The sequence below is a fragment of the Equus asinus genome, chromosome 8 (genome assembly GCF_041296235.1).
Source record: "Equus asinus isolate D_3611 breed Donkey chromosome 8, EquAss-T2T_v2, whole genome shotgun sequence".
Classification (NCBI taxonomy): Eukaryota; Metazoa; Chordata; class Mammalia; order Perissodactyla; family Equidae; genus Equus; species Equus asinus.
This window is the reverse complement of record NC_091797.1, coordinates 97,263,056-97,284,068: the sequence shown is the minus strand read 5'-3', so window position 1 is coordinate 97,284,068 and position 21,013 is coordinate 97,263,056. Positions and strand designations below refer to the sequence as shown.

The following is a 21,013-nucleotide window of genomic DNA, read 5'->3' as shown; positions in this document are numbered from 1 at the left end:
GGGCTGAGCCTCTCTGGCTGTGGTTATCACCCCCTCCCACCCTTCACCACCAGCCCCCACCTGTCCTGGCCTGGCCCCTACCTGCCCAGTGACGAGGATGTCGAAGTGGACCCACAGAGCTGAGCAGGCTCCGGGCCTCCCCGCCTGAGGCCTCCCCACAGTGAGTGGCTCTCCTGGGGCAGGAGAGAGTCCAGTGGCTGCTCTGCCCACTCCTGGGTGGCCTGGCCCTCACGAGCCTCATCTTACTCATCCACTGACTCCATCCACCACCAGTCAGAGTCCTGGGTCTCAGCCCTGTGTCACTGCTGGGGACACAGGGGACAAGCAAGCTGGGACCTGCCTCTCAGAAGCTCCCTGCCTGCTGAGGGGATGGGGACAGAAGGGTCCCTAAACAGACACTGGCAGTGGGGGTGGGGGAGGTGGAGCAGGCCCCGGGGATGTGGAGTCCACAGAGGGGCACTCACTCTCCCCAGAGAGCCCCTCAGGCTGGATTCCCAGGGCTCAGGAAGGAGCTCCAGGCAGAGATGGAGGGCAGGGAGAGAGCAGAGCTGAGGGGACAGGGTGTGGGTGGGTCCAGCCCCACATGGTTGCACAGGGCTGGGGGGCCAGTGAAGTGAGGCCAGGAGGGCCCAGCGGGTAGTGTCACCGGGCATCACCTCCAGGCCTAGTGGCTGTGTGCACATCTGTGTGAGGGTGACGAGGTGACATGAGGGAGCAGAAGGATGGGGATTCTGCTTAGAAACCTCAAAGACATGACAATCCATGCAACACAAGAGCCTTGAGTGCATCCTGGATCAGAAAATAAAAAGATTTAGGACAATTGTTGGCACAGCTAGGGAAATTCAAATATTCGATTTGTCTGCCAATTTTAAATTTCCTGAGTATGACAAGAGGACAGCGGTCACCTGGGGAAGGTCCTCATTCTCAGGGCAGCTTTGTGGGGGGGGGGGGAGCTGGATATCTGCCACATACTTTCCAACAGTTTCCTGTGAAATCCATCTAAATATACCAAGCTCTCTCTAGAGAGGGAGAGTGAAAGCAAATGGGGCATTTGGTGAAAAAATAAATTTAAAAAAATATGATGAACCCAGATGAAGGCTATATGCATTTTCACAGTACTAATCTTTGAAGTTTTCTACAGTTGTTTTTTTTTTTTAGATAAAACCTTAAGGGAAAAGTAACAAGAAAGCCCCTGTGCCATGGAGGGAGGTGCTGGAGGCAGGGTGGAGTGGAGGAGGGGCTGGGGTGAGGGGTCCCAGCTGCAGCCGGGTGTGGGGACAGATGTGGTGGAGGCCAAAGGGCTCAGGAAAGAGGCTGGATGGAGCCTGTGCTGGGGGACCTGGAGCTGAGAGACCCCTCCTGCCCTGGGACCCCCTTGCACACACAGCAGAGCATCCAGAGGGATGCACCAGGCTGTGTTCTGTCCCGGCCACCACAGGAGGACAGGTTAGGAGGACCTGGCTGAGGAACAGTGGGCAGGTAGTGGGGCCACACCTGAAGTTGTAGCTCCTCTCCTGCAGCTGGAAGGAGTCGTGGGGCCGGCAGTCAGAGCCCCTGGCGCCCCTGTCACAATCCCAGTGGATGTGGATGCCACAGCACCGCCCTGCACACAGCGCATCACTGCTCTGCCAGCACGTGGGCCCCAGACCATCTCCCAGAGCTGCCCCAGAACCCTCCCCCCATGGGCCCACCAGCAATACCAGGTCCTCAAAGACCCCTCCAGCCATGGCCATGAAGTCCCTGATGTGGAACACAGGGCAATAGGGGCTGAAGCGTGGGTCATAGCAGCAGAGATTGACACAGATGGTGTCCCAGGTCTCCAAGGCATTGGACCTGAGAAGGGGTGGGGCTGGGGGGTCAGGCCAGAAGGGGACAGGAGGATCAATGCCAGGCAGGACCCACCTTGCTTACTTGGAGAAGTTGAACTTGCTGAAGGTGACAGTGATTTTGATGAACAGGATAGAGTTCTCAGCCTTGACCAGCAGGGGCTTCCTGCAGGTGGGGGAAGGTAAGGGGCAGGCTCTGCTGGTCCTGGGACCCTGCCCTAGTTGTCAGGGACACTTACACAGGCACAGTGCCACTCTCCATGGGACACCAGATCTCACAGGTCCTGTGGGTCCCATTGGACACCACACACTGGCCCATTTTTATGCCTTGAAAACATGAGACAAACTCCAGGCCTCCAATCCCCACAGGGCCTGGGAAGCAAGTGGGCAGGGGACTGCTGGCAGAAAGAAGAGATGCAGAGGCACCACCAGGCCTGCATGTGGTAGCCTCCCAGGGTCCCAGCCCAGCCCCCGAACCCCAGCCCAGTGGAGGCGCTGGAAGCCAGGGTCCACAATGACCATGGCTGTGCGTCCCTGTCTTCCCACAGGATAGTCCTCATCAGCCCAGCAGGTCCCCAGTGGGATGGAGGGAGCTGAGGTGGTGAGAGAGTAGAGGTGTCCAGACCCAGGAGGTGTCTCCCCTGCGCAATCCAGCCCTGCAGTCCCCAGGGACACACCCCTCCCCTGCTTAGCCCCGAGGTTCCCTGAGTTTGGGGACATGGGAAAGCTGGAGGGTGCAAATAAAAGGAGGTGGTCACAGGGGGAGGACAAGCAGTCCCTGGGCCAGATAGGGGTGCAGCACTGTCTCACAAGGCAGAGCAAGACTCCTTCCCTCCTGACAGTTCTGTCCCTGGGGGAGCAGAAGTGACTCCTCCAGACCCAACTCCTCTGGTCCAATTCAGATGCCAGAATAGGGAAGGTGGAGGGACTCTGGGAGGGTGAGCTCATGCCAGCGTGGAGGTGCTGGGTGTGGCACACAAAGGGCAGGACGCTCCTCAGAGGGGCCTGTAGGGAAGTAGGACTCCACACACAGGGCAAGGGACCACAGGCCAGTCCCTTCCTGGCTTGTTCTGCTGTAAACAGGGACATTAGTGCCTGCACAGGGTCACAAAGTTCTGGGCATCAGCCAGGAGGGGACGGGGGCGAACTCTCTGGGAGCCCCAGACCCTGGAGAGGAAGCACCCTCAAGCGTCAGGCACTGGCACAGACATGGCTTTGCCAGGTGGAGGGTGGACGCCGCTGTCCAGGGCCCCTGGCTCAGGGGCAGCAGGAGGAACACAGTACCAGGGTGGCAGGAAGGGCTGGGAACTTGGAGAAGCCAAAGGAGACGGTGGGACTTTGTGGGGGTGGGACTGTGAGAAGTGGGCAGAGGGCAGCATGGGGCCACCTGCTCTGCCTCGCTGTCCCTACCTATGTCCTGAGTCTGCCCCTCCTCTCCACCCTGGCTGAGCCACCATCTCCTCTGACCTGTTCCCTTGGTGACCAGCCAAGGCCCCACCTCTGCCCCCGTCCACCTCCCTCCAGCAGCCCACGTGGTCCATCCCAATGCACATATGGTCATGTGCCCTCCCGAGTCCGTCTGTGGCTCTGCTGCTGCTGGATCCACTTCAGCTCCTGAGAGGGGCTCACAGGCCCTGTGATCCAGGGTGACCCCCTTCCTGTCCCAGTCCACATCTAGGGACAACCCCACTCAGTGCAGGGAGCCCTGGAGGGGCCTCATCTCACACAGCTCGGGGCCTCTGCCCACACAGCCCCCTCTGCCTGGATATCCTCAAGACCTCCCTCCAGCCTCACGTCCTGCAGGAAACCCTTCCCGAGGCCCCAGATCACCTGACGTGCCTCCCTGGGTCTCCCAGCTGCAGCTTCTGCCCCCATCGCAGAACCGGCCACCTTGGCTGCTCTATCTGTGCAAGGACTCCATGAGGTGGAGTTTTGTAAGCCTGGTCTGGGGCAGGCTTGGCGGGTGTTTGCTGGAAATGTGACACTACAAGGACACAGTGCATGTGCTGGGAGGGACCAGACGACCAGGCCCCTCAGAGGAGCTGGCAGGAACTCCCCTATTCTCAAGAAGCAGGCTTGTCAGATCTGATGGATTACCCAGCCCTGGCAGTTTCGAGGGAAGGTCCCCTCCCCTTCTTGACCCCTCCTCTGGGCACTCTCCAGGCTGTCAATGTAACACCCAGAACTGGGCACAATGCTTAGGTGGGCTCTAATAGCTAGAGCCAAGCTATCACCTCCCCTTCTCTATGCCCAGCCTCTGTTAATGTGTCCTGGGGAAGCTTCTGTTTGTGGGCAAACACAGCACACTCCTTCTCACGTTGAGCGCTGGGTCACTTATGATCTCTGGATATTTTCATGGCAACTGTGGTCAAGCCAGAGTGCCCCACCCTATTCTTGCAAATTCATGCAGAAATGTAGACTCTCCCAGGAAATCTCACCTTTTCCTGTCACCCAGGGACGTCCCAGTGGTCCAGCCTCTGTGGCAGAGCACACTCGCCCTCCTCCCCAGCTGTGGATGTGTTTCCAATTTCTGTTATTGCCATAAAATACATGTGCCATAAAATTTACCATCTTAGCCATTTTTCTGGTCACAGTTCCTCAGTTGTGGATTTTGCCTGAACAGTTGGGACCCAGGACACAGCCCTGGAAACCTACCTCCATGGCAACATCTTTCTTTAACTGAATCTAACACCGAATTGCTTGCTGTGCTGGAGGGTAATTGTGTGGGCACCAGTCCCCTGAGTCCCGGTCATTTGTCCCACCACCTCGTCTATAACGAGGTGAGGCCCGTGCACAGAGGCTGTGCTGACTTTCGGAAACACACAAGATGTCCTCCACTTTCTAAATGCTCAGAGACATCTAGTCAATGTTCAGTTTGTAAAGCATCCTGAAACTGTGCTGGGGCCACGGTTCTGTGTTTTCTGGAATCCATGTGATCCTCTTTGTCCATGTCTCTTTGTTCTCTCTGAGGTGTCCAGGCCCCTCCTCATCTTGGCCCCTCTTCTGTACACTCTCCAGGCTGACAGTGTACCTCTGTCCTGGCGTCCTGACCTGACCCATGTCCACCTCCCTGTCTTCAACAGCTCTAATCAAGCATAAGGGTCACCTGCCACCCTGGGTTAGGAGTATACACTCCTGGGCCTCGGATCTGTTGAACCAGACTCTTGGGGGGGATGCCTGTGCACCCACATTTTAGCAGGTGCCCCAGGAGATTTGTCTGATTGAGAAAGTCTGGGAGTCACTGCTCTGTCTTAAGCTGCTTAGAACACGTGGGGTGGCACCAGCCTTGGCCTGTGGGAATCAGCCCTAGGATCTGACTGCCAGAGAGCCAGTTTACCTTCTAAGAAAATTGCCGTGGGAAGTCAGTGAAATTACGAAAGAAGCTCATTTCAGACTTTCCACAAACCAAGTGCAGGTGTCCCTCTCGGATGCATGGTCAGAGCGCAGGCACCAGAGAGGCAGCTGGGAGGGAGGGGCTAGAGGCCAAGGCCTGTGAAGGCTGCACAAATACGGGAGGGGCGGTCTTCAGCCTGGAGGACAGACTCTGCAGGGCCATTTTGTTTCCCCAAGAGGGGCTCTGTGGGTGGGCCCAATTCCCTGGAGGTGGAGGAGCTTGGGTCCAGTCTCCCTACCTGACCTATGGCGATTGTGGCACCTGCCACATAGGGTGGCTTCAGGAGACACAAAAACCAAGCCTGGGAACCACAGGAGGCCGACTCCTGCCTGTAGAAGAACCTTCTCACCCTCCAGCTGCTCAGCCAGGAAGGGGCTTCCCTACACAGTGGGAGACCACGGCCCTCTCCTCCCAGCCTGGAAGGGTCTGAGGAAGGAGAAGTTCCCGCATCTGGGAGCCTGGGGCTCAGGCCCTGCGCTGGGCCTGGAGTCTGCGCGCTGTTCTTAGGGAGGCCGCCCCTCCTGCAGGGAGCTCTCCGCGGTGCTGAAAGTGTCCGCCCCGGCGCGTCGGGCCCCGCGGGCTGGCTGAGCGCTCTGCCCAGTCAGTGCATCTGTTTTCCTCTGTGCATTTCTTCAGACCAGCCTTCCCAGACCTGTGTTGGGTGCTGGGACCATGGAGAGGGGTCAAATTCAGGTCCCTGAGGGCCCCCGGGATGGTGGGAGAGACTGACCAGGCAGAGAGAGGTCTGATGGCCAGAGCCTGGAAGGAGGGAAGCACAGTGGACATGGGGCCCTAGGCTGCCCAGTCCAGCCAGGTGGGCAAGGCTTCCTGACACTGTGACCCCAGATAAGAAGGAGGAGGAGCTGTTAGCCAGGTCAAGAAGGGGGTCAACACACAGGGGGACAGCCCAGAGGCACATTGGTCCCGGCACTTTTGAGAACTGGATGCAGGTCAGACTGGCTGGGTGCTGACAAAGTGGGGAGAAGGATGGGTGGGTGGGGGGGCTTCTGCCCATTTTACATGCTGAATATCTCTCAGGATTTCCTAACCCCACATGGCCCCCACTTTCCTTTCTCTACCACCCCTGCCCCCTCTCCACCACAGCTGAGCTGGCCTTGTCACTTCTTGCCTATACACTATGGCACAAGCCTCCCAACAGTCACCTGGACTCTTATTTTTCTTTTTAAAGATTGGCACCTGGGCTAACAACTGTTGCCAATCTTTTTTTTTTTTCTGCTTTATCTCCCCAAACCCCCCTGTACATAGTTGTATATCTTAGTTGAAGGTCCTTCCAGTTGTGGGATGTGGGACACTGTCTCAATGTGGCCTGACGAGTGGTGAGATGTCCGCGCCCAAGATCTGAACCCTGGGCCGCTGCAGCGGAGCACGCGAACTTAACCACTCGGCCACGGAGCCGGCCCCTCCGCTGGACTCTTGTCTCTGTCCCTGCCGACTCCAGTCCATGCCCTATACCCACTGCTAAGGAGTCCAGCCTTGTCCCTTCATAAAGGCCTCCCTGCGTCCTCACCATCCATAGAGTGGTGCCCAAGACCCTTATCCTAGAATTCAAGGCTCTCAGCATCTCTCAAGTGCTCATGGCTTCTCCCTCATTTCACTGGCTTCCCCCATCCACCACCAGTGCCAGGCCTGTGTGCATTTCCACAAGTGCCCCGTGCTCCCTCGGCCTCCACACACTAGCTCTTTCCTGTGTCTGCTCTCCACTGTGCGTGCACACGTGCATGAGGACTCCCTCCGTCTTCCAAGTTATCTCCTCTGTCCTCACTTTCCTGACCCCTCTCAGACAGGGTTAGCCCCTACTCTGTTCCCACGCCTCCCTGTTTGTAGTCTAGAATAGCTCACATCCCATTAAGTTGTATTTATGTCTCTCCCCATTACGTGTGAAATCTTTGAGGGTGGGGCAGGCCCATGTTGGGTTCAACTCTGTGACTCTTGTGAGCAGCAGTGACCCTAGCCCACAGTGGACATCAGTATCACTTTTTGAAGCAATAAACAGTGAATAAGAAGGTCTGGAGGGGAGACACTTGGACCACCCTTGTCGAAAACACAGGACATACGGAGCTTAACACCAGGTGGAATCATCTTTGAGGTCCAGGAGCCATGACCTCACCAGGGGATTAGAGGTATGAGGCCCCTGCCCTTCAGCCCCTCCAGCCTGTCTTTTATGGGCAGGTCTCCAAGGTGCCAGCTCCCCATCTCTGCAGCTCTTCAGAAATGAACCTTGGATCTTTTCAGCAGATCATAAAGAATATTTCTTTAAGTGACTTTAATGTTCCGAGCTCCACTTAAGGACGACAATGTTCCATCTCACTGTGCCAACTCTTACATCACTTACTGGGTGATCCAAAGCTGAATGTCCCACACCTTCCTCAGATGTCACAGAAACTCGGTTGGCAGGGACAGACTGTAGTCCAGTGACACATGCTCACTGTCAGGCATATGCAGATGCTTCCTGAGATGACACCCTGGTACCCTTGCATCCCAGCACACTCTCAAACAGCCCACCTACTCCCTTGGATGTTGTGACTTGTAGCCCTCAGGAACGGGTGGCTCCAGCCCTTGTCAGTGTGGCACAGGGGCCTGCAGTGCTCCTGGCACTGGCTCCCTGTGTGGCCCTCCTTAAGGAAGGGCAGCCGCTACCTTGCCCTCTGACAGGGGCTGACCTGGGCTTCTGCCCACAAAGTGGCAGGGCAGGCTCTGAATTTCCAGCACATCCACGAGCTCCACCTTTCTCCCCATCACAGCCTCCAGCAGACCTTCACTGGAGACCCCCTGGGTCACTGGGCTGCTCTGTACTTCAGGGTGCCTGCCCGTGAGAGGCCCCCAAATGGGCATGGGGCCTGATAGCTGTGTCTGTGGGGCCTGCTGCTGCGTGGCAGTGCCCTGGGCTCTGAGTGTCATTCACATCCACTCCTCTCTGTCCACTGTGCTTCCAGGGGTTCAGCTCCACTGCTCACCACCATCCAAACCACAGACTCTAACTTGGACTCTGCCCTTTCACACTTCATCTGTGCTCTTTGCACCTTGGGCCTCCTGGGCTCTGAGGCTGTGGCCCCTGACTTTCTCCACCATCACATGAGGTCCCAAGGCTTTGCTCTTTTGTGTTTCAGGGAAACTTCATCCTGAGAGTCCTGGATGTCTCATACAATGGTCTAGGAGATCCTGAAGCTTCCACGGTGGGTGAGGCACTTAAGGCCAACAACATGTTGGAGAAAGTCAACATGAGTTGAAGAGCTCTGGGTGACCATCCTGTCACAGTCTGAGGGCCCATAGCCACCCCAGGGACTAGGGTCTCTGTGATCTTGCTGCTGTTCACCACTTTAATTCCCAAACCTACCACAGTCTACCCATGATGGGGCCTGAGCCACAATCTGAGAGCACCCAGCTCCGTCCGTCTCACTCCAGTTCATCATTCAAACATTGGGGCTCGTGATTCCCACTGTACAGCTTGGGGCTGGGAATTGCACACATGTGTGTGAAGCATCTTCAGAAAGCCTGGTGCAGGGTGGGTCCTCACGTGCTCTGCTCAGCTCATGGCTGCTGGGGGCCTGCTGTGTGTGGGCTGCTCCTCCAGGCCAAAGCAGGGAACCAAAGCAGGGGCAGCAAGCCAGAGGGAAGGAAAGAGGCAGAGGCCCGACAGGTCCTCGCTGCCAGAGAGAGCAGAGCCTGCCCGCTGCGATCTTGCCCACCTTTGCTCCCCATGGAAGGAGCCAAGGCCAGAGAAGGCCCTCAGAGATGCTGAAATTCGAGGCCAGAGCTGGGGTCTGAGGAGTCAGAGAGAAGTGGGACTGGCTCCAGGAGAGAGTGGCCAAGAGCTGTGCTGAGGCCTGGAGTTCAGGTCCAGCGGGAGGAGGAGGAGGAGAGGACATGGAGGGAGCTGGGTGGTTTTCCTGAACAGCTGCTGTCATGGTGATAGGGACAGGGTGCCAGCTGGGGTAGACCACAGGGGAGCACCTGCTGAGCTCTGAGGGCCAGGGAGCAGCAGCTGCTCTACACCAAGGGGGGCACTCTAGGCATGTTTGCTGGGTGATCTGAACACTGGGGGCCTCTGATGACCCAGGGTCATTATCCAGCTTTTACTCACTGACATGCCCAGGGTCCCCAGGGCATGTGTGGAGGCTGGAATGTGACTCGTGACCCAGTGATGCACCAGCTGCTCCAGCTGGGACCCTGAGGGGATCTGTGTGCAAGGCAGCACAATGCACATGTCTTTCTGTTACAGCAACAACTGCATCTGCAGTGGGAGACCTGAGCCTGGGCCTCTGGTCAATCTGACACTGAGGACTCCTGTTGTGAGTGCTGGCCTGATGGGGGAGGCCCCAGCACAGACCTGCCTGTGTCTGTCCACACAGATCCCTCCTCTGTCACATCTCCCCACCCCAGTGGCAGCAGGGTGCACAGGTTCCAGAGCCCCACTGGGGAGGGGGCCTCCTGGCTTCTACTTGTGACCACTTCTTCCCTTTGCCATCACTCTCTCACCTCTGGCATGGCCCATGCACTTCTGCAGACTCCTTCCCTCCATCCTTCCCTCCCAGCTGTCCTTCCTCCTCCTGAGCCCACTGGACAGCTGCTCTGCTGTGATGGCCAGGGCATCCTCCCTTCCCCTTCACCTTCTCCCCTGCTCTTCCTCTGGCCTTGCTGGACCCAGGCTCAGACCTAACTGAGGCCTTGTGTGCACAGCAGGGGTTCCTTCCTCCAGCGTTGCCTGTGGGAAGCCAGCAGCTGAGCAGGGCGGAGAGCAGAAGACAGAGAAGGGAGGGTGCACTAGAGGGTGGAGCAGGTCCACGGGGACCACTGTGACAAGAGCGTGTGCTCAGAGGACAGTACCATCAGCTCCATGGGATCCAGCCCTGCCTGGCCCTCAGCTCCCTCAACTGGCAGAGGCGTCCCCTGCAGCACCCCGCTCCCCAGCCTGAGGTTCACCCCTCTGCTGACCTTGGCTGGAACCCAGACCTCTCTCTTAAGCTCTAGATACCCATTTCCAACCACCTGCTGGACAGTCCCCCAGATGGCCCATAGGGACATGGGATTCTGAGAGTCTGACCTGATTGCATTAACTCCCTCTAAGGGCTGCCTCTTGGCGAGGAGCCTCCTTCCCATCAGAAGCTGGGCCCAGCGCTTGTCCCCCTCTTCCCCACATCTCCCTCCTCCATCTCACCTCCTGCAGAGAGCTCAGGCTGCCTGCTCCTCCTTCTCACTCCCCTCCTCCAGGCCTGTGCTCCTGTGACTTCCTCCTCTCTGGCCCTTCCTGCCCACCTGTTCCCAGGTGATCTTTCTACACCAGAAACGTGCCCCTGTCTCTCCTACTTTAAGCCTGTCAGCAGCTCCCCTCTGAATGAATCCAGGCTTAGCAATGTGTCATTCACAGTACTGCCTAAGGATCTGGGCTCTGCCAACCCCCTCTTCCCTCCCGCTCTGAAATCCATCCTCTCACTCCAAGCTTCCTGGAAGTCTCCATGCACACGGGGCAGTTTCTCCCTCTGCGTTGCTCCTGCTGCTCTTCTTGCTGAAATGCCCAGCTCCGCCCACCTCACCTGCAGAGCTCAGCTCAGGGGCTCTATATCCCCATCTGACCTTTACCCCCAGGAGAGCTGGTGCACACTCTCTCCTTGCACGCATCACACTGCATTTGTGTGATGTTCCTTTTCCTCTTCTCCCCCAGTGGGTGATCCCTTTATGGGCAGGAGTGTGTCTTGTGTGTCTGTCTCTGTCCCCTGCATAGAGCTGCAGCCAGCATCCACCCCCTTACTCTCTCCTGGCCCTGCAGCCTCACCCAGGGCATTCTGTCCCATGGAGACACTTCTGTGTGGAGGCAGTGGGGCCGTCCTCAGCCATGTCAACAGAGATGAGGAGTCCCTGCTTCCCTCTCACACTGCTCTCCCACCTCCCTGGGTTCAGCTTCTCTCAGTGTCTTGCGTGTGTGTTTCTCAGGTGTCTGCTTTGGTGTCCTCCAGTGCAGGGGGACCCAGTGTCTGCCCAGGAACTGCTGGATTTCTCTGTGAGAGCTTTTCCTAAACCCCACCTCGGTCCTCCCAGCAGCCCTGTGAGGTGTCATTTAAGGGAAAGAGTGGGGATTGGAGACCTAGAGTGTCCTGCCCAGATGCGTGGTGTGGCCGAGTCCACGTTCCAGCCCAGGCCTGAACGTGGGTCCTGAGGCCCCTCTGGCCCCACTCCTGCTCCTGACTGGGGTGCCGCCCTGGCCTCTCCTCAGACCCCTACCTGGGCTCTTCACTGGCTGAGAGAGAATAGCTGGCTCAGGGGCACGATGCTCCCTGTTCACTGATGTTTGGATTTGCAGGTCCAGCAATTGCAGGGTGGCCCCTCCCCCACCCGCGCTGCCTGCAGGGGGATCCTGGTCCTGGAAGAGTCACTGTGGGGGTGTGATGGAGATCAGGACCCCTTTCACTCAACTTTGCCTTTTTAATGTAGAAAAAATGTCATTCTTTTCTGAGGCAGTTAAACACTAAGGAGAGAACCCCAAATATGAATTATTAAAAGAAAGTCTAGTCCCAAATCACTGCTTATTCCAACCCTGATTCACTTCAGTCCAGACCTGAGTCAAAGCCCCTCCAGAGACCTGTCTTCACAGCTCCAACCCTCAGGCTCGGGACACCTGGTGTCGAACGTCCTTGTTTCCTTCTCCCTTCTCCCTGCCTCGTCTCTATGGCTCCACAGCCAGAGATGAGCTTGCCTTGACCAAGTCCCTCTGCTCTGAGAAGGCCGTTCAGCACTGTACTCCATCATTCTAAAACAAACAGAATACGTGAAATTGTCCTGCAACAGTACATTCTTGTTCAATATGATGTACGGTTATTGTCAGAAGCGTTAGTATAATGGAAATCCCATAGGGTTTGGAATCAGACAGGCCTGGGACCAAATCCTGATCCATCAACATTGGATCTTGGATTCTGAATCAGAGCTCAGCTCTAGTCTAGATACAATGTTCTATTTCCTGTTCCTTCACTGTTGTCATTAGTCTAATCTGCCTAACCCAGATTGTATCCTCAGCTTTAGGGGAAATCCTTCTGAATCCTTACAGTTCATGTAAAACCCTCTCCAGGACTCAGCCTTGTGTCCGTGTGAAACAGCGCTAGTACCTTCCAGCCAGGGTGACTGTGAGACATGATGAGATGACAGACCCTACAGAAAGGGCCTGTGCAGAGACAGACTCAGTGCTGGTTCTCTTCCTCCAACCTCTCTGGTTTTCATTTCCTGTTGAGGAACAACATTTATGCAGCAAAGTGCACGTGGATTAAGGGCAGAGCCCAGTGAATTTTCACAAACAGCACAGACCTATGTAACCAGCCCCCTGAAGTCCCTTTGAGCCCCAGCCCTTCTCCGTTTCAATAGTTTGGGGAGTAATGACGTTGTCATCCAGAGGAGAGAAACTGTCCTAGGGAGCTTCTCCAAGACCCTCTGTGTGTGAGTAAAAGAAGTGAAGTTCTCAGAAGGTGACAATGTGCTTCCTGGTCCTGGGTCTCTCCTCAGGATGTCCAAGTGAGCAGAGAGTTTGATGACCTCGCCAGCTCAGTGAAGGTCACTCTTCCAGGGCTTTGCAGAAAGACTGCTACCTGCACAGTGGATCACAGAACAGAGTTGCTGCCAGCCTTCAGCCCGTCCCCACCAGCGTCTGCCCCTAAATGACTGTGGAGTGTGGCTTCCTCACCTTCCATTGGCTGCTTCAACTTCACATGGAGGGTTCTGGACCTCTCCATGCCTTGTTACCACCTGAGTCTGCACTGAGTCCTCATGTCAGCTTGGGGTAAGCCCTCAGAGTCGGCCTTCATGATGACTCAGACACCTGTACCCTTCTCAGTCCCCATGGTCCTTGTGCTAACCTGGGCCTCCCTCTGCTCTCACTCACGTAATGACTTCACTCATGAGAATTGTATGGTATGTGAATTATATCTCAAAGCTGTTACCAAAAAAGACCCATATTGTTTGATCTTAATTGTGTAAAAAATGTGTATGAATGTATATACACACACAAAAAGACCAAAAATACCCCTGGTATATTAATAATATTTATCTCCAAGTTGTGGGTTTATGTACCTTTATTTTATTTATATTTTTCTGCATTTTCCACACATTCTACTCTTTGTGCTTTTTTGAATCAGACAAATAAATAGTACTAACTTCACAACGTGATACACGTTCAGTCATGAGCGAGGCATGGTCGGAGCCCTGAGGAAGGAGGGTGCTATAGACTGAATGTTGGCACCCAAAATTCATATGCGGAAGCCCTAACCTCAATGTGACTCTACATGAGGACAGGAAGTAGTTAAGGTTAAATGAGGTCATAAGGGTGGGCCCTGACCTGAGAGGATGAGTATCCTTATCAGAAGAAGCACCAGAAAGCTTGCTCTCTCCTCCTCCCCCATGTGAGCACAGCAAGAAGGCAGCCCTCTGTGGGCCAGGAGGAGAGGCCTCACCAGAAATCAACCCTCCCAGATGTGGGTCTGGGACTCCTGGCCTCCAGAAGTATGAGATGTCGACTGAGGAAAAAATTCAGTACACTTCAAATAGCAGATATTTCTTTGGACAATTAGATTGCAACTCAGGAGACCCAGACCCAGGCAGAAAACCCAAATGTTTTCTGAGGAAAACAAAGGAGGTAAGGGTTTACAAAGGCAAAAAAGAGAAAAATTACACAGGTGTTTTGCAAAATTTGTGATTGGTGTTGGCAAAAACTGTTACTTCTTGGCTATATGTGATCAGTTGCTAAGACCATCTCTAAGGCAGAAAGTTCTTTGAGAGTAAGCACATTTCTTGAAAGAAGTCAAGATGACAACAGAGAAGCACAGCTCAAAAGTTACGTTCCCTCTGGTAGAGACGTGGTGTGCCTGCACGAGCCCCATTTCCTTAAGGGCCTCCCAGCTCCCTTTTAGAATCCTTGGCATATGTTACTCCATTTTTTTTCTCACTGTCCACATTTCCCCTTCTGATCAAGATCTTTCAGCAGAAAGCATCTCGGATCAACTGTTTGATATAATGTTATTTCCCTCATTGTTAGGAATGCTCTTTTCTGGGAATTCATGTCCCTTGTTGGGGGAAGCCATGTCCTCAATCATCAGAGGAGTAACATAGTCAGAGACTCTGGTGGCATCTGAGCAATAAGGAGCTGGTCAGGAAATGAGTCTTAGGCATGGTCTCTATCTGGAAAACTATCAAATCCTTTGGAGTTTGAAGATTGGCTGATCATTTCAAGTCACTGTGCAATTATTATTCTAGAGATAGAGACACACAACATTGAGAAATGCAAGTCATTCATAGCTTGAAGGTGACAAAGATCATGCAAATCAGGACAATAATCATTAGTATAACTTGGAGCAGATCTGAGGCAGTAGTAGCATAAGAAGCTTAAATACAAGTACACGTAGCACATTTCTAATAATCATCGTAAACAATATCTGACGTCCTGATCTAATCCAAGCACCTACACCAGGAAGCCAGATGAAAACATCGACAGAGAATGAGAGGGTGTCATTAAAAGACATTAGGCTGGAGACATCCTGAGATATTTTAATAATTTTTCCAAATTCTAACTCAATGTCACCAGGAGACTTGATTCAGGTACAGCAGGGGCTGTTGGCTAAAACAGAGATGCCACCCTGTTCTGCAAGGAGATAACTGAGTGCCATTCGACTATCTAATATGACCCTGACTACGGGATCAGGAATCATTGTCGTTGAGCTAAGGCTCAAGTGGTAGAATGTGTCAGTGTAGCTATGGTTTTAGGGATAAACTTTTTATCAACAGGTCATCAAGGACAGAATCAATCCATGGGACAAAGCCTTTGGCAATGGTAATCAATGGAGAGTAGATGGGGTGTAAAATGGAGTCTCTAAATCTTTCCTAGACTAATGAGATTGTCGCTGGGTTTCTCCTTTAACAAGAACTTGAAATGGAATATTATGATATCCTAAAGGAATTATCCTGCCGTGTGCCAGCTGTCTAGACATTCATAAGCCCACGGTTCCCTGTAGGTGGAAGGTGTACCTACAAGGGGCACATAGTATGCAATGTCTTCTACTTCTGTAGCAGTGTCAGTGGTCAGGAGCACTTGGTAAGGTCCTTTCCAATGGGACTGAGGACTGTCTTCCTTTGACAAAGCTTCCAGAGCACACAGTCCCCAGGCTCTAGACTGAGCAACAGCATGCTTTAAACTGGAATCCAGGAAAGTGTCTTTAACGTGTTGATGATGGGCTGGGGATAAGACAGAGATTCACAGTAGCTGGTCACACTCACATAAGACAACAGGGGAGCAGCAGAAGGTTGTGGACCAACAGACACTGATCTGCTGGTGACTGTCCCATGTCAAGTTAGCCCATGTTTTGCAAAGAGGGCACTGCCAACAGTCAGCAAGGCCAAAGGCAATACCTTAGGCCAGGGGAGTTCCGTCTACATAACAAACATCATGATAATTAACAGGATCAGAATCTAAAGTCTACAGGGGTACAAACATAATTTTCCTCTCTACAAATACCCTCAATTTTTTTTGGTCAAAGATAATCACAGTAAAACTAATTTGTTTGTATTCAAACTTGACCTGATCATTTATACAAGTGAAAATAAGAATACTTACTGAGAGTTTCCTTTTCTTTCTTTCTTTCGTTTTTTTTTTTTTTTGAGGAAGATCAGCCCTGAGCTAACATCTGCTGCCAATCCTCCTCTTTTTGCTGAGGAAGGCTGGCCCTGAGCTAACATCCATGCCCATCTTCCTCTACTGTATATGTGGCATGCCTGCCACAGTGTGACCTGATGAGCAGTGCCATGTCCGCACCCGGGATCCGAACTGGTGGACCCCAGGCCGCCGAAGCAGAACTTGCAAACTTAACCACTGTGCCCCCAGACAGCCCTCACTGAGAGTTTCTGAATTCTGGAGAGATCAGGTAGAGAGAAAAGGTAAATGTTTCATCTTCGTTCACAAAGGAATGTCCTACCAAACTGTCAATAGCTTAAGAGAAAAGATTTCTTTTAATCTGGAAAAACAAAACATTAGACCATCTTTCTCAGCTCACGTAGTCCCAGGAAAATTACTATTTCTTCTGCTTGAGTCCAGTTTTTCCATTAGTTTTCTCGACTTTGCTTGATGAATCAAGATGGTAGGGACAGCAATAATCCCAAGAAGTTTGCAAAGTTTTCATGAAGGTTCGTATGATTTGCTCAGTGAAGTGGGTGCCTCGATCGATGGAGATTGTGGAAGGTACATCCCAGGTGTTCTAGCAGTTTCTCTGCCATTGTGAGGGCATCAGCTTTGTGGCAAGGGAAAGGCTTTAACCCATCCAGAAACCACAGACAGCAACAAGAACATACTGATGAGCCATAGGAAGTGGCAGCTGAGTGAAGTCCAGCTGCAGGTGCTCAAAGGACCCAGAAGGAGGAGTTCTGAGGCCTCTGGGACAGAATAGTTGTTCTTACTGCACTGTGGTGGGGGAAGGAATGTAAAAAAGAAAAAATATGGTTTTCCAGGAAGCGGGAAGAACCAAGCAGCTGTCTTGGGTTTCCCAGAGCCCCGACTGTTTGTTGAATTTACAGCCATTGTTCACCCTCCTTAATGTCTCTGAGTCAGGAGCAGACTGTTGCTGTGTTACAAGGACATCAGGATGGCAAAAGTCTGGCAATGAGAGGTCAACTTTCTTTTTTGCAAGAGAAGCAGAGTGAACTTCACCCACATGTGTCACAACCTTCATAGACTCTGTTGTCGCTGCCTTTGCAGGAAAGTCAGCTAAGGCGCTTTCCTGACATTTACTGTGAGACTCAATTTTCATGACAGACATTTTATTCCAGGACACATTAGACTTCCAGAAGTTTACAAAATTCCTGGAACTCTTATAACCTATACTTATAAAGGCATAACATCAAGAAGGCCAATTGTTATTCCTTATTTGACAATGCTTCCCGTGTAATTTAACATATCAAATAAGCCTAATTAATTTACTATCTCTCAGGTCAAAACAAGACTTCATTTAGAATCTGATTTTGGGGAAGCTTGTCAAAAAATATCAAAAAGGGTTTAAAACATTTGATCAAAAATGATCACAGAGTTTTTCAGAGAAGGAGGGGCGGAGCAAAATGGCGGGGTGAGCTGACCCGGGATTCTCTCCCCTCCAAAATACAACAAAAGATTGGAAGAACTGAATTTCAGAGAATAAACATAATGCCAGCTCGTTAGAGACCTACAATACCAAGAAGGCGGAGATCATAAACCTAGCTTTACCCCTTTGGAGGCGCTGGAACGGTAGGAGAGAACATCGCTCCCTCCCCTAGAGTCTGCGATCGCTGCGGCGCGGGTCGGGAAGGAGCGGGGGAGGGGCCGCACAACCGGGGGATCATCCAGGACTCCTGCCGCTGATTCAGTGGAGACCCGCTGACGGGGGGAAGCTTCCGTCCGCGGGGACCCCATAAATCAAGGGCCTTGGGAGACCAGAGAACAGAACTGATCTGAACCCAGACCGGCGCGTGTGAGAAACAGCCCCTGCCCCACAGTAAAGCCAGTGGGCGCAGCCATCTTGCCCCAAGGCGGAGAGCTAACACGCCGCTCTCGACCCCCATCTAGTGGCGACAGGCTGTAACTGCAACTGAATTCTACCACCATGAGAAAAAACCGCTCCTCTACCATCCAGCAATTTATAAAAGCCCCAGACCAGAAGGAAAACAATAAAAACATAGAATTAAGTCCTGAGGACTTGGAATTAGGTAAACTAAGTGATAATGAGTTCAGAGCAGCTATAATCAAAAAACTCAATGAGGTAGAGAGAAAGATAGAGAAACAAGCCGAGTTCTGGAGTTACTTCACAAAAGAGATTGAAATCATAAAGAAGAATCAAACAGAATTACTTGAGATGAAAAACACAATGGACCAGATAAAACAGAATACGGATTCCCTGAATGCCCGTGTAGACAACCTAGAGGAGCAAATCAGCATAATCGAGGACAGACAGGCTGAATGGCGCCAGACAGAGGAAGAAAGAGAACTAAGAATTTAAAAAAATGAGGAAAATCTCCAAGAGATAATGGATTCAATGAGGAGTAAGAACATAAGGATCATAGGAATTCCTGAGAATATGGAAAAGGAAAATGCAGCAGAAAGTGTGCTTAATGAAATTATTGAAGAGAATTTCCCAAATCTAGGGATCAACGGAGAAATGTGTGTAGAGGAGGGTTTTAGATCTCCTAGATTTGTCAATGTAAAAAGACCCACCACATGGCACATAATAGTAAAGTTGGCAAACAGGAATGATAAGGAAAGAATACTCAGGGAAGTAAAAAAAAAAAAAAAAGAGAATAACCTATAAAGGAGCCCCTATCAGACTGTCAGTAGATTTCTCTACAGAAACCCTACAAGCTAGGAGAGAATGGAGTGATATATTCAAAGCTTTAAAGGATAAAATCCTTCAGCCAAGAATACTCTATCCAGCAAGAATTTCCTTCAGATATGAGGGGGAAATTAAATCTTTTCCAGACAAACAAAAGTTAAGGGAATTTGTAACTAAAAGCCCGCCATTACAAGAAATCCTCAAGAAGGCTCTCATACTTGAAAAAAGAAAAAAGGGAGAAAGGGGACACAAGCCACAGACTAGGGAGACCGATGGATAGAACCAGAACAGGATAGCAAATATTCAATTATAGCATTAGGGTAAAAGTAAGGAAACTACCAAAACAAGGACGATCTTAGCACTCTAACTACAAATTAATAAGACGAGTTGGAATAAAAAATGAAAATAATTATTTAGGAGGGGAAGAGCAAAGGGTCTAAATCAGTATTGGTCGAGTAAGTAAGAGACCACCAGAGAATAGACTATATTATACACGAGATTCTAAATACAAACTTCAAGGTAGACACTAAAATAAAGTACAGAACAGAGTCACAAATCATAGATAAGGAAAAATCTAAGAAACCCAGCATAAGAAATTGCAGTATTAAATGGGTAGTCTAAAGCACACAGGAAAAGAAACACAGAAAAACAAGATAATGAGCGACAGATTGACAGCATTAAGTCCACATGCATCAATAATCACTCTCAATGTGAACGGATTGAACTCTCCAATAAAAAGACACAGAGTGGCAAAATGGATTAAAGAACAAGATCCAACAATCTGTTGCCTCCAGGAAACACACCTCAGCCCCAAGGACAACCACAGACTCAGGGTGAAGGGGTGGAGGACAATACTTCAAGCAAATAGCAAGGAAAAAAAGGCAGGTGTTGCAATTCTCATATCAGACCAAGTGGATTTCAAAATAAGACAGGTAAAGAGAGACACAGAGGGACAACATATAATCATCAAAGGGACACTTCATCAAGAAGAAATAATGCTTATAAATATCCATGCACCCAACACAGGAGCACCAAGATTCATAAAGCAACTATTAACAGACCTGAAGGAAGATGTTAAAAACAACACAATAATAGTAGGGGACCTCAACACCCCACTCACATCAATGGACAGATCATCCAGACAGAAAATCAACAAGGAAATAGTGGAGCTAAATGAAAAACTAAAACAATTGCACTTAATAGACATATATAGATCACTCCACCCTGAAGGAGCTGAATACACATTCTTCTCAAGTGCACATGGAACATTCTCTAGGATAGACCATATGTTGGGAAACAAGGCAAGCCTCTACAAATTTAAAAAATTGAAATAATAACAAGCATCTTCTCAGATCATAGTGCTGTAAGGCTACAAATTAATTACAAGAAAAAAGCTGAGAGAGGCACTAAGATGTGGAGACTAAACAACACACTACTGAACAAGCAATGGATCACTGAAGAAATTAAAGAAGAAATAAAAAAATACCTGGAAACAAATGAAAATGATAGCATGCCATACCAACTCATATGGGATACAGCAAAAGCTATATTAAGAGGAAAATTCATTGCAATACAGGCACATCTTAACAAACAAGAAAAATCTCAAATAAGCAACCTTAAAGCACACCTAACTGAACTAGAGAAAAAAGAACAAATGAAGCCCAAAGTCAGCAGAAGGAGAGAAATAATAAAAATCAGAGCAGAAATAAATACTATTGAAACGAGAAAGGCAGTAGAAAGGATCAATGAGACAAAGAGCTGGTTTTTTGAGAAGATAAATAAAATTGACAAACCACTAGCCAGACTTACAAAGAAAAAAAGGGAGAAAGCTCAAATAAACAAAATCAGAAATGAGCAAGGAGAAATAACAACAGACTCTGCAGAAATACAACAGATTATAAGAGAATACTACAAAAAACTATATGCCAACAGAATGGATAACCTAGAGGAAATGGATAAATTCTTGGACTCCTACAATCTCCCAAAGCTCACTCAAGAAGAGGCAGACAATTTGAACAGACCAATCACAAGGAAAGAGATTGAAACAGCAATCAAAAGCATCCCAAAGAATAAAACCCCAGGACCAGATGGCTTTCCTGGGGAATCCTACCAAACTTTCAGAGAGGATTTAATACCTATCCTTTTCAAGCTATTCCAAAAAATTAGGGAAGATGGAACACTTCCTAACACATTCTATGAGGCCAACATCACGCTGATCCCAAAACCTGACAAGGACACCACGAAAAAAGAGAACTACAGGCCAATATCACTGATGAACATAGATGCAAAAATTCTAAACAAAATTTTGGCAACCAGAATTCAGCAATTCATCAAAAGAATCATACATCAGGATCAGGTGGGATTCATACCAGGGACACAGGGATGGTTCAACATCCGCAAATCAATCAACGTGATACACCACATCAACAAACTGAGGAATAAAAACCACATGATCA

General features: G+C 50.8%; 2 protein-coding genes across 3 annotated transcripts in view; one reads left to right on the top strand and one right to left on the bottom strand.

The window, feature by feature from the left end:
• LOC123287903 (cationic amino acid transporter 4-like) overlaps positions 1–19,767 on the top strand; it is a 58,664-nt gene extending 38,897 nt beyond the window's left edge. Inside the window, exons 5-6 of one of the 2 annotated variants that reach the window (XM_070516507.1) lie at positions 8,349–8,414; positions 12,727–19,767. In XM_070516507.1, coding sequence (XP_070372608.1) covers positions 8,349–8,404 — 56 coding nt within the window. In that variant the 3' untranslated portion in view covers positions 8,405–8,414; positions 12,727–19,767. Of the gene's footprint in view, positions 1–8,348 lie in introns of both variants that reach the window. The other variant, XM_070516506.1, reaches the window with a different exon arrangement.
• Positions 1–21,013, bottom strand: part of LOC123275623 (tubulin alpha-3 chain-like) — a 95,039-nt gene that overhangs the window by 47,914 nt on the left and 26,112 nt on the right. The gene's annotated exons all lie outside the window — the stretch shown is intronic.